Source organism: Mus caroli, unplaced genomic scaffold, assembly GCF_978045245.1.
Source record: "Mus caroli unplaced genomic scaffold, Mus_caroli_1 scaffold_6, whole genome shotgun sequence".
Taxonomy (NCBI): domain Eukaryota; kingdom Metazoa; phylum Chordata; class Mammalia; order Rodentia; family Muridae; genus Mus; species Mus caroli.
This window is the reverse complement of record NW_028227261.1, coordinates 17,706,718-17,724,321: the sequence shown is the minus strand read 5'-3', so window position 1 is coordinate 17,724,321 and position 17,604 is coordinate 17,706,718. Positions and strand designations below refer to the sequence as shown.

General features: G+C 49.7%; 1 protein-coding gene across 1 annotated transcript in view; it reads right to left on the bottom strand.

Annotated features, from left to right (window-relative positions):
• Nucleotides 1-14,047: 14,047 nt before the first annotated feature.
• Nucleotides 14,048-17,604, bottom strand: part of Igsf21 (immunoglobin superfamily member 21) — a 219,300-nt gene continuing 215,743 nt past the window's right edge. The window contains exons 7-10 of the mRNA XM_021161084.2: nucleotides 15,899-15,984; nucleotides 15,210-15,402; nucleotides 14,893-14,931; nucleotides 14,048-14,265 (exon numbers count right to left, since the gene is read on the bottom strand). Coding sequence (XP_021016743.1) covers nucleotides 14,192-14,265; nucleotides 14,893-14,931; nucleotides 15,210-15,402; nucleotides 15,899-15,984 — 392 coding nt within the window. The 3' untranslated portion in view covers nucleotides 14,048-14,191. The remainder of the gene's footprint in view (nucleotides 14,266-14,892; nucleotides 14,932-15,209; nucleotides 15,403-15,898; nucleotides 15,985-17,604) is intronic.

The following is a 17,604-nucleotide window of genomic DNA, read 5'->3' as shown; positions in this document are numbered from 1 at the left end:
ACCTATAATCCTTCCTCTCCCTCTTCCTCAGGATTCCCCAAACTCCACCTAAAGTTTGGCTCTGAGTCTCCGCCCCTGCTTCTGTCAGCTGCTGGAGGAAGCCCCTCTGAAGATGATGGGGTGAGGCACCGCTGGGTCTATAAGTAGAGCAGAATATGGTTTCCTTTCATGTCCTCTATTTTAACAGATAGGACAGGGACAGCTTATAAATAATGGCCTGAGGTCACACCGCTAGTGAGTAGCCTCAGGATTTAAACCCAGGGAAGCTGGGCTTCAGAGCTCAGTTCTTGTAACAGGAACAGCAAAGCCACCTCTATGTAAATGCTGGAGGTTGAACAGCCATAAAAATATCTCCTACAGGAGGATCTAATTGAGGACTGCCTGAGAGATGAAGGATTACTGATGAAGACGACACCAGCCAATTGGGAACTACTGCTTAGAAGAGATGCTTTCTTGGGACCAATGGGGCAGGGGTAGAGGGCATTAAAGGAGCTTGTAACAGCAGTGTTCATGGGAGCTTGCTTTGGCATTTCTCACCTGTTTCCAGAACCTGTGTTGACTCCACACTACCTTATCTCCAACCCCCAAGGGCAGGTAGGGTCAGGCAGTGAGTAGTCCAGGCCACAGACAACAAGTTCTTTAGCCTCTATGTGGGGCTCTTTAGATCACCAGGACACAGAAGAACCTACAGTCTTGGGGCAGCACCCAGGGAGAGGGAGAAAAGTAGTGAACATTAGAATTCCTGAGGTTTTCGCCGGGCGTGGTGGCGCACGCCTTTAGTGCCAGCACTCGGGAGGCAGAGGCAGGCAGATTTCTGAGTTCGAGGCCAGCCTGGTCTACAAAGTGAGCTCCAGGACAGCCAGAGCTACACAGAGAAACCCTGTCTCGAAAAACCAAAAAATAAATAAATAAATAAATAAAAATAAAAAAAGAATTCCTGAGGTTTCATCCCTAGTCACAGATGATTCCTACCTGCTGTGTGTCTGTGGGCAGGTTGCACAACATCTCTGAGCCTCTATTTCTTTATTTGTAAATGGAGAAAATGCCTTCTGGATGCAGGATTGCTGTGAAGATCAAGACAGATAATCCATGCCTGTGGAGGGTCGCCCTACATGGCACATTCCCAAACACAGGTATTCATGGAACTTTGTAAACATGGAAAGGATGGGGAGAGAAGAGAAGAAGCCGCTGAAGAAGAGGGGTTTATGTCCTGACTGGTCTTCTTCTGGCAGAGTTTTCACATGCAAGGCTTGGGCTTTCCCAGGAGTACTCCCTAGAGCCCCCCAGCCACAGTCAAAGGGGTCTCAGCTCTCATCCCACTGTCTCAGATTGGTGGAACCCAACTGGATTGATTTGAACCCAGTGATGGTCCCAACCCTCTGCATCAGGACCAAGGGAACTCTGAGGAACACTAGAAGGTGCTGTCTCGCCCCCCTCCAAGCCGGCAGGGGTCACCTGCAGTCTGTAAGCTTGTGGCTTTCTTGCAGAAGCCACATGGGACTTTCTGTGGATTTAGATCCTGCTCAAGCCTCAGTGGTGGTACATGTCGCGAACATGTAGCGAGTCCAGCGTGTTGGATGAACAGTCTGAGGAGAACAGTGCAGAATCCCAGGGCTTCTGGGACCAAGCCTTGTGGAACATAATTCACATAGCACCTTACGGGCTCTGTCCCCACCTCCTACTATGCATCCTGCATCTCACAGATCATCTGTGCCAGCTTCCTTATCCCAGGATCTGCCTGGGGGGAAACCCAGACCAATACCACCAACCATGTAAGGCTTCAGTGTCTGTGCCCGACACAGCTGTGTGTGTAGACAGGAACCCCGATCCACTGTGGTGTTTAACCAATGATGTACCTCTTTGAGCTGTCACTCCCAAGTCTGAGATACCGGGCTACCATCTGTCTCTAGAGTGATGGAGATGGAGTGTGAACTGTCAGGGCTTAATGTGTGCACGTTGCTTTGAAACAAATGAACTCCTGCACTGCAGGACACTGTTGTGGGGTTAGGGGGTGTGCTAACCCTTGTGATGGACACTCTTGGTTGTCAACTTGACTACATCTGCAATTAGTAGCTGGGTAGGGGATTTTTTTATTAATTATCTGAAGTAAGAAGACTCACATTTGATCTGGATCTCTTGAGGTGGGAAGATGCGTCTTTATTCTAGGCCACATGCTCTGCTGTAGCCTGTATAAAGGACATGGAAGAAGGAAGCTCTCTGTGTACCTGCTTGCTCTCACTGGCCAGTCCTTTCTTTGACTGGCATCAAAGCTTACTTCTTGGGGATTTTAACATATGCTGAAGACCAGCTGAGATATCCAGCCTTAGAAACTTAACAAGTGCTGGATTCTTGGATCTTCTGTTGGTAGACAGTCATTGTTGAACTAGCTAGACCACAGCCTATAAGTCATTCTAATATATATATTAATATGTATACTCATATACACACACACACACACATATATATATATATATATATGTACTCATACACATACACACACATATACATATGCCGTTAGTTCTGTTCCTCTAGAGAACCCTGACTAATACAGATTTGAGCACTAAAAGTGGTGGTTCTGGAGCAATAGAAGTATAAGGATGATTTAAAAAAAAAAAAGTGTCTGGAACAGGCTTTCCAAGTTGCCTCTCCAATCACTAAAAACCTCTCCTAGGAGCTCAGAGAGTACTGAAAGCCCACGGTACTAAATATCTTATAAACTTAAGGAGACAAATATATTTGATTATTCTGATTCACTAATTGTGAGAGGCGATGGATTTGGTGACCCTGCATATAAAACGTTTGACAATTTGTGGGAAAATAAGGGAAACGGTGGTGCCGGTGGGTTGCTCCCAGCATCTCTGGCTAAATTGACAGAGGAGAAGAATGAGCTCTGTGATAAAATTAAGCAACTTCTAGCATCTCAGAATCTGGCGAGGAACAGCAGCGAGCCCAGAGGTCTAGCTGGCAGGGTCCAGATGTGCATCCACAGGGTAAAGGTTTCCAAGTGTGCCCTGGAAGAAACGCTTCTCTCCAGCAGCCACAGAGCTCAGGTTGCAGAAAAACCAAACCAAAGCCCTCATTATAGGGCTGGCTGAGTTACAGCGAATAGCAAGTCCCCGCCATGGAGGGTGTTAGCGGTCAAAGAGTGTTAACTGTGAAAGAGAGTGATTCTTGGGATAACTCCGGATGGAGATGTATGGGAGGGCCTTGCTGAAGCTGAGAACGCTGGGTGCTCATACTCTCAGGGTTTATCTCAGGGGAGGAAGATGTCTCCCCAACCCCACAGAAGATGTGTTCTCACCCCACCTCTTCCTCAAATCTCCCCTTCTCCACCTCTGGCTGAGGAGATTTATCCTTCATTGTCTGCCAAGACAGCAGTGACCTTCTCTGAAGGAGATGCCAGGCGAGACACCGATGTCTCTCGGAGCCTACCGATAGGTGCCTCTAGACCTGTCACCAGACTTAAGGCTGAGCAAGACCCTGGAGGGGAGATAGAAAATGGAGTCTACAAGGAGGTTTTACGCTACGCAAGAGCTTAATGAGTTTACTAATTCATTCAAGCAGAATTCAGGGGAATATGTGCGGGAACGGATGTTAAGAGTGTGGGATAATGGTGGAAGAAACATAAAACGGGATCAGTCAGAGTTTATTGACATGAGGCTGAGAAAAGATTCCAGGTTTAATATAGGCTCTTTCACAGTTTTTTTTTAAGGTGTCAAAGGTTTGTTTGAATGGTTGGCCGAAGCATTTGTCGAAAGAAAAGTAGATGGAGATGCCTGATATCCCTTGGCTTAGTGTTGATGAAGGGATTTTCGGGCTCAGAGAAATTGCAGTGCTAGAGTGGATATGCTGTGTAAACCTAATTTTCCACAATGGGAAGGCCCAGAAGATATGCCCTTCACTAATCCTACAAGGCACGAACTGGTGAGAGGGGCACCAGTATATTTGAAGAGCTCTGTTGTCTGCCCTCTTCCATCGGAGACGCTGCTGCTCAAATTGGATGAATTAAATGCATGGATTTAATTGGGCCCTGAGGTAGAAAGGGCCAGGTGGCAGCGCTGAATCATCCATCAATGGCGAGGTGATCATACTTATTATATTGGGCAGCGAAGACAAAACAATGTTCATAATGACTAAGCCATAACGGTCAGCACAGACAAGGTGAATTTTATGTTGGCCTAACTTGTACAGACCTTTGATATTGGCTAGTCAGTCATGGTGTTTCCAGATATGAAATAGATAGGAAGCCTACTGCATTTCTGTTTGACCTGTCTAAGCAGAAACATTCTCAAGCAAATGAAAGAGAGGTTACATTGGCTCGTGGCTGAAGGGAATCTTGGCTCATGAACCTAAGAGTTTTACTGTTAGCCTTTCTCCTGTCCCTGACTTGCTATTCCCCGGAGGGACCTATGGCCTTTTAAGGGTAACTGCACTGGGTGAAAGGGCACAACCAGACTTTCCAGGGTCTATTGAATACTGGTTCTGAATTGACGTTGATTCAGGGAGATCCCAAGAAACACTGTGGCCCTCCAGTTAAAGTAGGGCCTTATAGAGGTCAGATGATCAAGTAATGGAGTTTTGGTTGAGGTCTGACTCACAATAGGTTCTGTGGGTCCTGGAACTTATCCTGTGGGCTTTTGTTCCCAGCCCCAGAATGTCTAATTGGGATATATACACATAAATATGTTGCATATATGTGTGTGTGTGTGTTGTGTATATACATACATACACACATATATCTACACACACATATATACATATATATCTACATATATATACATACACACACATATATATGTGTTGCATATATGTGTATATATACATGTATATATACAGATACATGTATGCATACACACATATATGTCTTCCATATATATAAGTGTGTATGTATGTGTGTATACACACATATACATTTATGCATACACACATATATATCTCCCATATATACATGTAACTGTGTATGTATGTGTGTGTATATGTGTATATATATGTGTGTATATATATATACATATATATATGTATATATCTGAATATATGTATATATATGAATCTAATATATATATATATATATATATATATTAGAAACATATATGCTATCAAATTCTCACATTGGTGCGCTGGCCTGTGGATGGAGTGAGGGCTGCTATGGTTGGAAAGGCTAAATGAAAGCCTTTGGAGTTGCCTATGCCAAGGAACGTAATGAATCAAAAACAGTATAATGTCTCTGGAGGAATTATAGAAATTTGTGCCACCATCAAGGACTTGAAAGGTGCTGGGGTGGTGGTTCCCATCACATCTCCCTTTAACACTCCTATCTGGCCAGTGCAGAAGACAGAGCAGGTCCTGAAGTCAGGAGCAAATTGTGTGAAGAAGTTGCCTAAATCCTATGGTTTCTTCTCCCATTATAATGCTGTCCCCTGCTTCCAAGCATGTAACTATAGCATCCTGGGGTGTGCCCTATGATTGGCTGACTGAGGAAGAGAGACTAGGGTCTGATTTACAGTTGGTTCTGTATGTTATGCAGGTAACACCCAGAAGAGGTCAGCTGCAGCATTGCAACCCCTTTCTGGGACAACCCTGAAAGACTTGGGCAAAGGGAAATCTTCACAGTGAGCAGAGCTTTGGGCAGCACACATGGACATACATTTCATTTGGAAGGAGAAACGGCCAGATGTGTGACTGTTTGCTGATTTGTGGGCTGCAGACAATGAATTGGCTGGATGGTCAGGGACTTGGAAAGAGCATGGTTGAAGAATTGATGAGAAAGACATCTGGGGAAGAAGTATGTAGATAGATCTCTCCAAATGGACAAAGGATGTAGAGGATATTTGTGTCCCATGTAAATGATCATGTAAATGTGACTTCAGCCAAGAAGGAGGTCAATAATACAGTAGATGGGATGACCTGTGTTGTGGACAGCCAGCCTCTTCCTCCCATCATTCCTGTCACCGCCCAATGGACCCATGCCCAGGTGGCCATGATGGCAGAGATGGGTGTTGTGTATGGGCTTGACAGCATGAACTTCCACTCACTAAGACCGGTCTGGCTACAGCTGCTGCTGAATGCAAGGTCTGCCAACAGCAGAGACCAACACTGAGCCCCAAATATGGGTCAGTTCTTCAGGGTGACCAGCCAGTGACCTGTTAGACTCCTTTTCCCAGGGGAAAGACAAATGCTTTGTCCTTACTGGAGTATAGACTTGTTCTGGTTATAGATCTGCCTTTCTTGTACGTAACACTTCTGCCAAAGCCACCATCCCTGAACTTACAGAACGCCTTACCCACCCTCATGGTATTCCATATAGTCCTGCTTCTGACCAAGGCACTCCACCGGCAGTGAAGAGCTACAGCAAGCCCACAATTATGGAATCCTCTGGTCGTAACATGTTCCCCCACTATCCTGAAGCAGCTGGGCTGATGGGAAGATGGAATGGCCTTTTGAAGATAGAGTTACAGTGCCAATTAGGTGGCAGCAGCCTGGAAGGCTGGGGTAGAGTTCTCCAGAAGGCAGTGTATACTTTGAATCAATGTTTGACATATGGAGCAGATTCTCATATAGCCAGGATGCACACGCCTTAATCCAGGAATCAAGGGGTGGAAAGGGGACTAGTTCTACTCAGTATCATTTCTAATGATCTACTAGGACAATTTTTGCTTCCTGTTTCTGTGACCTTAAGTTCTGACGGCCTAGAAGTTTTCATTCCAAAGTGGGGAGTGCTCCTTCCAAGAGCTGGAACAAACAGTCCATTCATTGAACTGGAAGCTCAGACTTCCCTCTGGCCACTTTGGGCTTCTGGTGCCCTTAGGCCCACAGGCTAAGAAAGGAATAACAGTGTTAGGAGGGGTGATTGACCTAGACTACCAAGGGGAAATTGGATTGCTCCTCCACAATGGAGGTAAGAAAGATTATGTCTGGAGTGAAGGAGAGCCTTTAGGGTGTCTCATGGTACTACTAGATCCTGTGATTAAAGTCAATGGAAAACTGTAAGAACCTAGTCCAGGCAGGCTGACAAAGACACAGACCGGTCAGGAATGACGGTATGTGTCACTCCTCCATATAAAGAGCCAAGACCTGCTGCAGTGCTTCTGCGGGATGAGGAAAGACAGGAGAGGATGGGAGTTCTGAACCCAGCTATAGTCATGTGTCCAGTTGCAGACACCAGGATTACAACTGACAGGAGTGTTTCTGTCATAGTATGTTAAGAATTATTTGGACAGATCTTGTGTTTTCTTTTATTTCTTTATCATGTCATGGAACATCAATTAAAGAAGTTTCAGTGGCTCTATTTAAGTTTGAGATTATAAAATTAATATACCTTGAGGGGCACTGGCCCCTATTTTAAAATGTATACTGTTTGCGGTTGAACAGTGGATAATTTTATCATGTTCGGTATAATTGTAACCTCCTTAAATACATAATGTGTTTGTGATTGAAGGTAGCGTAGTTGCATCCCGTTAGTCATAATTATGACCTGGTAACTGTTGCTGATGTCTACTCTTGGTTGTCAACTTGACTAATTTGGAATTAACTAAAACCCAAGTGGCTGGGTATGTCTTGGAGGATTTCTTTGTTCTTAATTAAATCATTTGAAGGGGGCAGGTCCAGTTTTAATCTGGATCGTCTGAGGCAGGATGATGCCCCTTTCATTCAGATTTTTGAGGTGGGAAGATCCACCTTTAATCCGGCCTGTGTGTTCTGCAGGGACATGGGAAAAGGAATCTCTCTCTCTCTCTCTCTCTCTCTCTCTCTCTCTCTCTCTCTCTCTCTCTCTCTCTCTCTCTCTCTCTCTCTCCCTCCCTCCCCCCCGCCCCATTTGCCCTTACTTCTTGCTAGCAAGTCCATTCCTTGACTGGCATTAGAACTTACTTCTTCAGGGTTCTGGCAAATACTGAAGACCAGCAGAGACACCCAGCCCCATGGACTGAACAACTTCACTTGGTAGACAGCTATTGTTGGACACACACACAGAGTCAGTCAGTTCTGTTCCTCTAGAGAACCCTGTTAATACATCCCTCAAGCCTGGCTTGTTCAGAGTCATGCTAATCACTTCTGTCTTGCTGCATGTATCTTTTTAGTCACCCTTCATCTGTGTAAGCCAAGGCTACCCCACCTCTTTCAGTTACCTCACACCACTTCCTTCTCTAGCCCCACAGTAGCTCAGTTCTCTGGAATCAGCCAGTCCTCCCATGCCCAGCTATGTACCTGAACAGATAGCTTGCTTTCTCTGAGATAGCCCACATCTCCAGTCCGAGGGCTGGGACGTTCTGCCAAGTTCCAGGGGTAACCCTGCTTCTGGTTCAGAGGCCCAGACCTACCCCTCCAGGTGTGCCTACACTGCTCTGCCGAGGTGCTGTAGGGTGGTACAGTAGTGTGGTGGTGGGTGTGGCAGTGCCACGCCTGTGGTGCTGATGCCCGGGCTCCGTGTCTCCCTGTCATGCAGGACAGACCCCACTAATTCACGTTTGCTGTGCTCTCGCTGAGTGCCGCGTACGGGGGATGGACTTTCCGTGTCTTCACTGAGATCTTGAGGACAGTGCCAGGCATGTGGCCTCCTGGATTTCACAGAAGAGGACATAGAGACACAGAGTGGTGACGTGAGGAGGTTGTGGAGGGAGTAGCAGAGCTGGCAGGGAAGACAAGCTCTTCTCAAGGAAGTGCAAAACCTTGGGGCTCAAATTTTCCCTCAGGGCAGAACAGGCAGGTCCGCACTGGTTTTAAAGTAAAAGGCTCGGTTTAGAAAAAGAATTTCTTTCCCCAAAGATCCTTTATCTGTGGTTCTGGGAACTTCCGTTCTAGGAGGCAAGTAACCCAGCATGGCGATTGTAAGATGCTAACCAGGGACTGGGACAGGGGTGAGGCGGGGAAGCTCAGCTCAAGGTCAGGAGCTCAGCGGGCCTAGGGCTGGTTGACATTTAGGTCTATCACCGAGACTTTGGCATTTGGAAAAACTGCGTTTCTATTTTACATGGCTATTACCACACTTATTACCATCACTCGGGGCTATCGTTCTGGAGGAGGCCGAGGCAGCCACTCCTGACACAAGAGCCTGAGTGTTTTCTGGGACGCTCCCCTCCCCAGCGCCCTCCTACACTGGCTGCGGGCATCAGAGCTGGGCCCCACTTTGATGGGCACAGGGAGCGGTTAGTCCCTCCTGCCTTGGCTTCGCCCTCTTTCACTTTTTCTGCACCATCTTCCCGTGTCTCCGCTTTTCTTTTTTCTTTTTTCCTTGTTGCTGTGATAAAATACGCCGACAAAAGCAACGTAGGGGAAGAGAGCTTATTTCAACTCAAAATTCAAGGTTACAGGCCATCGTGGTGGGAGGCGCCTGAGGCTGGTGGGAGGAGCTTGAGGCGGGTGGGAGGAGCGTGAGGCTGCTGGTTGTATGTGCTGCTCAGCCCTCTCTCTCCTCATCACTCTCCCCTCTCCTACTCATGCCATTGTCTGTCCATCTACCTCTGTATCTCTGTCCTGAGCCTCAGTTTGGTCTACTCCCTTGCTTCTCCGGTTCTCTTGGCGCTCGCTCCCCTGAATGCTGTAGACTTTCTGTCCCCTGGAGCCCAGCTGGCCTGCTGACCTCTCTTCTCTCTTCTCCTCCAAGTGGTTCTCTCTTCTTCCCAACTCACATATTCAAGAATCCAGCTCTCTCCATAGCTGACTGCAGGGCAGCCTGACCCACGGTGCCCTCACAGCCCCGAGTGACTGATACCCTCTCCTCCCCTCTTTGCCTCTCCCACATCCCCTGTCTAGCCTATTCCTCATTGCCTCCACTCTACCCAGCCTTCAACCCAACTGCCTTCCCCATCGGGTTTCACCAGCAGGTGACAGATCCAGAAGGAGGAGTTCCTGGCACTGGCCTGTACACCTTGCAGGACAGGAAACTTGCAAGCCCAGGTTTGAGCTTTGTCACTTCTGACAGGAAGGCCAAACCCCAAGGACACTCACTGGCTTTTGCCTCCTCCGTGCTCTGTATACTTAGACTCTTAATAAAACCCACAGATTTTTCTGGATCACAAGGTGTCTTGTGTGGCTGCCTCATGGGGTCCTTAGGGACTTGCTCATTGCTCTGTGTCTCCCCACAGACAAAGTGGCTCATGGTGAAGATTGTGGCCTGAGTCACCTGTGGAGAACTAGCAGAAGACCTAGGTAGTATAGAATGGAGCAAGCTATGGCTGACTGTCTGTAGAAGCCTTGGGGGATGGAGCAGATGAATCACAGTGGGCCCAGAGGCTGGTGTCCTGGGCTGAGGAGGGGACCGTGGCCACAGGCTTGAGTCTCTCGGAAGCTCCCAGCAGACAGGCAGCCAGAAACTTCCAACCGAGTGATACAGGTTGTCAGCGTCCCCAAAGTCCTGCCCCAGTGGGGTGGGGACCTTAGATGTTGTGTGGACAGCTATCCTGGAAGCATGGCCACTAAGTGCCCGTAGCAGCTGAACCTACTTGTGTCACTTGCTCCTGAGCCCAACTCAGAGATGAACAGAAACAAAAGCATGACTTTTCTGCTCATATACGACTTTAGACATGGGCCTGTTGGGGCCCCGCAGCCATCTTTATACCCACTGGCTCAGCTGGACACAATGGAAATTCTCAAGGGTCAGTGGATCTATGGTGACCTTAGTTCAGGGGCAGGTGAGCAGCAGGGGCCTCAGGGAACCTAAGGGGTGGGGGTGGGGGATTGGATGGGGGATGAAGGTGAGGGAAAGACAGGCTCTTTAGGACATGATGTGGCCCAGCAGCTACAAGTCAGGTTGAACTCTCTCCTGTGCTCCAAAATGGGTGGTCTTGGGGACTGGTGCCGAGCAAGCAGGAACCTGGGATCTTCTCTCACCTGCACATGTGGGTCACATTTGAGGACCTGGACCAACATGAGGCCATACCACAGGGGTAGGGTTAACTTCAGTTGCTCTTCTTGTCCTTCAAGGCCAGCCCGCATCCAGGGCAGCCCCCCTGTGGGCGCTTCCTCCTCACTCTGATATCCTTGGTGTATGGCACCCCAAGCGTGGCGTGCATCCCTGATAGTGGGGTCCCTCATTCGGAAGGGTGGGGGGCTCCATAATCACAGAGCCTACCCAGTCTGGCTCATGCCTCCTCTGGTTCAGCTCAGGCCCTGGCTGGAGGAGACTTAGAGTTGGTGGGATGGAAGAAGGCACTTGTGGGAGACTGAATGCAAGGTTTAAGCAGATGGCTGCCCCTCCGGCTGCAGCTCTGGATCCTCCCAGCTAGCTCCCCCTCCTCAGTCCTCCACCACTTCCCATGGTTCATCTGCTGACTACTGAGCGACTGATGCACTTCAGGGGTCAGTGGAGCCCAGCAACCCTGCTGTTAACAGGGCGAAGCAAGTCCAATTTCATGCCTACCTGGGCTTCCCTCTAAGAAGGCAAGGAGAGAGAATAAACCTGTGTATTAAAATGTCTTCGGAAAACAGAAACCTCAGGAAGTAGGGTCCTTATATAGAACTGCTGGGCAGCAGCAGAGTGGGCAGGCACTTCCTGAGACAGGCAGGGCCCCGAGGAAGAAGGAAGTAAATGAGGGAGGCTCACGGTACTGTGTGGTTGCCTGTGCATCTATCTTGTAGGTTTGCATATGGATGAATGTCTGAGCGAATCATCAACACCATTGCTGTTGCTGACTGGCTGAACTCAGGAAGGCAAACATCATTGTATCAATCATTCCTTTCTGACGTATTTAAAACACCAGCTGGTGGGTGAAAGAATTTGAGCTTAAATGGAGGCAGAAAGACACAAGGGAAAACCGAGTCTCCAGGATGTCATGTTCAAAGGCTGAGCATTGGGGAGCTGTAGAGATGGTTCAGCACTAGCTAAGCCTCTTGCAGAGGACCCAGATTCTGTTCCAAGCACCCACATGGCAGCTCGCAAGGGCGTATAACTCCTGTTCCAGGGGATCTGGTGACCTCTTCTGGCCCCCTTGGGCACCAGGCATGCGTATGGCACACAGACATGCAGGCAGGCAGAACACCCGCACACATAATGATAAATACAAACAAACAAACAAATAAATGGTTAATTGTCAGGTTGAAGAGGTGGCTCAGCGGATGAGAGTGCTTACCATATAAGCATGAGGACCTGAGTTCGAAACCCCAGAACCCACTAAAAGCTGGACATGTAGTGAGTGTTTGCAATCTCCGCTATTACACGCAGACAGATGAAACATGGTTGGAACGGAAGTGAACACCCATGAATGCACATGTGCCCGAACACACACACACACACACACACACACACACACACACAGAGGCTGATAATCTTTCCTGAGATAGGGTCTCATGTAGCCTAGGCTCACCTGAAGCTTACTATGCAACTGAGGATAGCCTTGAATTCCCGATCCTCCAGAGCCCATCTCCTGAGCTCTGCGATTGTGGTTCGGCACCACCACGCTCATCATGAGCTTCAAGTCAGGCTGTAGCCTGTACACCTGCTCTCACTCTGCTCCTTTTCCCACACCCATGTGATTTCTCAGCTCCCCACACCCATGTGATTTCTCAACTCCTCTCCTCGCAAGGGGACTCTGGATCTCTTTTGAATGCAGTGGAAGCCATGGTTGTCAGTTTCCCTGGAGCCTCACGAGATCCGTGTGCCTCAGCTCTCTGTTCCTCCACCCTCAAGGAGCCTGAGAAACCACATGGCACAGAGCTGAGTCATGGCAGTCAAAGCCACCAGAGGCCAGCTGGCCCCAGCTACCCCCCTCCAGCTCTCAGGGTGCAAAAGTGAACTCAGCTCAGAGCTGGTCCAGTTCAGTGACTCTGCTCAGGTCCTGTGGCCAGGGCACGGGCATCTTTGGGCGTCATGATTCTGCCTGGGGCAGTGGCCTCTTCTTCCACCTTCGATGCTCCAGAGAGTGTTAGTGTGTAGCTAGAGGTGGGAAAGGATTACTCAACAGCCTCGGATTGGCCATGAGCTCAGGACAGATCTTTGGTGTGTTTAGTAAGACTTGGGGCTCACTGCAGCGTACTGATCTTGTGCTATCCCGACCCATCCAATTCCATGCTCCTCTCTCACTCTGATAAGCCCTGACTTTCATCGTCTTCCTGGTGCCTCTCAGATCTGGATCCCAGCTGAGGGTGGGGGTCAACCTCATCTCTCCCTTGGCCATGTAATGAGCTTTGGCCCAACCAGTGACCACAGACATGACCCAGACAAAGCTTTAAGTGGGCTGACTTGGCTTTTCTTTTAGCTCTGTGATCTGCCATGATCTAGTTAGGATACTCATTATCTTCTTGGGTCTGTGTATGTCCTGGGACAGCCCTATTGAAGGGTAATGGGACCATCAATAGGTGGAGTGTGTCCCCGGAGGGGATGTGGGATCTGGTTTCTTCCTCTGTGCCTGCCTCTTGGTGGATGTGCCTCTGTAGCTCCACAGCCGTCAGCCATGATTCATAGCCTTGTGAGCAGCCCAAAGCAATGGGACGGCTGGGCTGTAGTTGTATCTTCAGAACCAAGAGCCCAAGAAACCTTCCCTTGTGTAAGTAAACTATCTCAGGTATTTTGTTACAGTGATGAAAAGCTGACTGATGCACATTGTAAGAGGATCCGATGTCAGGTAACTACTGCCTCTTTTCTCCAGCTCCAGGACAAACACACATGGAATTTACAAGCCCATAGACCTGACTAGAAGGCAGTCTAGAGTGTAGCTTGTGGCGGGAGGGAGCAGAGGTCCAGGGAGTCTGCTGTGTGAAGCTCAACTGTCTGGTGAGCCTGGATGAGGTCATCTGGATCACTGCTATCCATACATAAGTATCCATGCTTGCTGTTGCATGCCACCAAGATTTGGGTTGACTTGTTAGGCAGCACTATCGTGGCTACAGCTGACTGTTACACTTCCCCTGAGGGATCATTCCACTCCCCACATCTGGCTGTTTTTAGGACTGAACAAGACAAGAACTGCATGCCTGCCCATCCTCACGGGAGTGCAGGCTTTCCATCACCTTTGTCATCCTTTCTCTGTGCCTGTCCTATGACTGGACGCCAGTAGGTACCCAGTTGCTGCTACTAGACGAAGGAAAAATATAGAGCCAGACATTGAGGTGGGGAAAATTGGTCTGTTTGTTTAATTAAACCCAGTGAGGAAGCCAAGACATGGGCCGAGACTAAGAACAAGACTGGAAATAGTTTAGAAAAGAAATGAAAATCGATCGCAGAGATGCCGGGCGGCTGGAGCATCGGGAGGAGGCAGCATCTTCACGTGAGCTCCAGGATCACTGTCAGGGCAAGCACCAGGGTGAGCCGGACGCCAGTGGGGCCGGAAGCAGAACCTGGGAGAGGGTGGAGGCGCTGTCAGGGCGGCAGCCTGCCTGTGTGCTACAGTGGGCAAACTCTGGGGTAAATGGTTTCTAACAAAGATGCCAGAGGGCAGTATCAGGTGATTGGGCTGGGACCTCAGCTCTGCTGTTTGCCTGCCAGGGGTGCAGTGCTTCGTCCCCATACAGGCCTGCTGAGCTGATATCATCAGGATGATCCAGAAGGCACCAGGAGGGGGAAGCGTCACAGAGAACTGTGAGGTTTGCAATGTATGGGTAGTGTCTGCATCCCATGGGTGGTTCTAGGTCAGGGTGGCTGAAGGAAGCAGCCCAGGGCATCTGTCTATGCTCTTAAGTGTCCCATGGAGTTGTCAGAGACCCACACCATGGTCAGTGCCAGACAGGGCCTCTTTGTGGTCTGGGTAGCAGTGAGAGGGGACACCCTTGGCTGTTTGGGGGTGATGAGCCTTCCTTGCTTAGTGCCTAGAGTTGTCTAAACTTAACTCTGCCTGGCTGGGGTGATGGCCCCCTGAAGGAATGAGAGGGACTGCAGGATGCAGGTGGTGTCTTGGCAACAGATGTTTTCTGAGGCCTTGAAAGGCACTCACTCTTAGGCATGCAGTCTTGAGGGTGGAGACTTACCACGGGAGTCCTCTGTTCCTCTTGGGATATTTGGGTTTTCTGTCAGAAAGAAACAGAGAGAGGCAGAGTGGGTATCGCTCAATAGAGAGCCTTCCCCAGTCACCCGCTCTATGCCACTATAACAATGGGTTGGTACAACCATGTTACAAATAGGGAAACTGAGGCCGGCTGAGATGTGAACCTGGAATCTCGCTGACAATCAAGCCACGGTAATTACAACCAGTGAACTGAATTCTCTCTCTGAGACAAATTCAAGGGGCTTCTGTGGACAGCTTTAAGCCAAGGCCTATCCTCAGGTGGTCCTGAGGGGTCCCTACCGAACACGATGAGCCGAGTGTGTGTATCAGTGGAGCCCAGGGGGTTCTGGGCAGTGCAGCGGTACATGGAGCCGTTGAGCTCGGCAGGAACCCGCTCCAGCACAAGCTCCTTCCCGTCAAACTCGGCACTGCCATCCAGGAGGCGGCTGCCCACTCTTGTCCACGTGAACATGGGTTCTGGGAAGACCTCATTCTGTGGGCCAGAGCAGGGAATAGTGGTCACACGGGAGTAGCCTGCCAACACAGGGAAGCCAGAGGCTTTCCAGACCCTAATTCTCATCTAGTAGGCTTCAGATAGCACCTCAGGACCCAGGAAGAGGGCTGGGGATGTAGCTTCGTCGGTAGCATGTTTGCATAGCACACACAAAGTTTTGGGTTTCATCTTCAGCACCCTATAAACTGTGATGGTGTCTAGCACTGAGGAGGAAGGGAGGAGGAGGAAGAGGAGGAGGAGGAGGCGGCGGCAGGAAGGTCAGGAGTTCAAAATCATCCGCAGCTAAATAGGGAATCTGACAACAGTCTGGACAAGAGTCTAGACTCAGGCCCGGAATAAATGCAAAGGCAGAAGGTTGACGTGAGCTGCATTCGCTCATGAGAATAGAAGAATAAGCCAGGTAGGCTGGTCCCCATGGCCATTTGGTGCCTCTACCCACCCACCACCCGACTCAGTTATCCAGAAACAGGCTGACCTGAAATCCGTGGACTAGGATCCTCACTGTGTCCCCAACCCGGGCTCTGCTGGGCGTCATCACGATTTTGGGTCCTTTGGGAGCAACTGGATCAAGAGGAAGTTCAGGTCAGAAAGGGGTGGTGGGTGTGGTCAGAGAGGGTGGTGGGTAGGTTCGGAGAGGAGTGGTGGGTGGAGTCAGAGAGGTGTGGTGGGCGGGGTTGGAGAAGGGTGGTGGGTGGATGTAACCACATTGAGAGGTGGGTAGCGAAGGATCCGAGCAAGTTCCAGAGGTTGGTGTCCTAGACCAACCTTACTCCAAGGAGGCTCGTTCACTCCCTCAGTCATGGCTCGGCCTCCCTCCGTATTTCCCACAGCCTTACTGTGTGTCCCACCATTGCTGGGATCTGGGGATTCAGTGATGCCCACAAATGTATGGATCATACACATCGTCAGTGAGAGAGAAGGATAACTACACCATCTGTCCAGCTGAGTTCACAGAGGCCCGGGGAGTTCAATATGATTTGCCAGAGGTCAAAGAGGGAGGAAGACTCAAGACCAAAATTCAGGCCTTCAGACTCCCGATTGAGGATCCTACTGCCAGGGAACTTCCTGGAACCCCTGTGTGTGTGTGGGGGGGGGGGGGGGCGAGGGGTGGGGTGGAGTATGGGGATACAGAGTGAAGTCACCATCTCTTTCCCTAGCTAGCCTTTGTTCTCCCTGAATCCAGTCCTCTTATCTCCAGTACTATCTTCCTCAGCTGTTATGTGCTGAGGTGACACGATGCCCTGGGTGTCCCTTGCCTGTGGGAGACTGAAGAACTACCTGGATATTTCTCACCCCTCTCCCTTCCAGAGGGGAGAACCCAGGTCCACTCATAATGAAGAGGCTTGTCCCAGGTCCCTGCAGAGTCAATTACTTGTGTTTCCTGACTCCCCACCCCTTATTAATCCATTTGCCCAGTCATTCAATGGTAATTACTGAGCTGGCCATATGTCAGGCTTTGGAGCAGGGCTGGGAGCTAGTAAAGGGGACAGTGATAAAGTCAAGTGTCCCGCAGCTTCTCCTTTAGTGGGAGAGACATTTAATTTGCAAATAGATTCAGCCAAACGGTGACCAGCGTTGTACGCAGGGTCTGAGGTCAGCAGAGGTGGCACACGGCTCATGGAAGGGCAGTGGTCACAGTGTCCTGGAGAAGTGAAACCCCATGAGGAATGTTCCATGCAGGAGGAGCATTGGGGACATAATGGAAGGTCACCAAGAGAGCTGGCAGGGCCGGGGACAGACTAGACAGTTTCCAGGGCTGTCTTTCCTATTTAAAGCACAACAGAAATCAGAGGAGCAGGCTCCAGGCTCTGCCAGTCTCACTCTCTAAGAGAAAGACCAAGAAACCGTTAATTAACCGCAAGGAAGACAGACATCTAAAGTGCAGGGTGGGCAGAGGGAAGGGCCCGGTCTACTGAGAGGGGAGGAGACGGTGGCTTCCACTGCTGAGTCCAGCTGCATGGAAGCAGTGCTGGCCAGGGATGCTGGGCAGATGGCAGGCTTGGGAATGGAAAGGCTCCACCTCCAAGCCACCCCCTTTTCCTTTATTCAACACTCCATTTTATCCCATGTCCTCTTTCAGCCTTTAGAGCTTGTCCTGCAAACACAGAAAGGCTCAGGGAATCAGGGACACTCTTGCCTCCTCCAGCTGCTCGCGCGCGCGCGTGCATGCGTGCGTGCGTG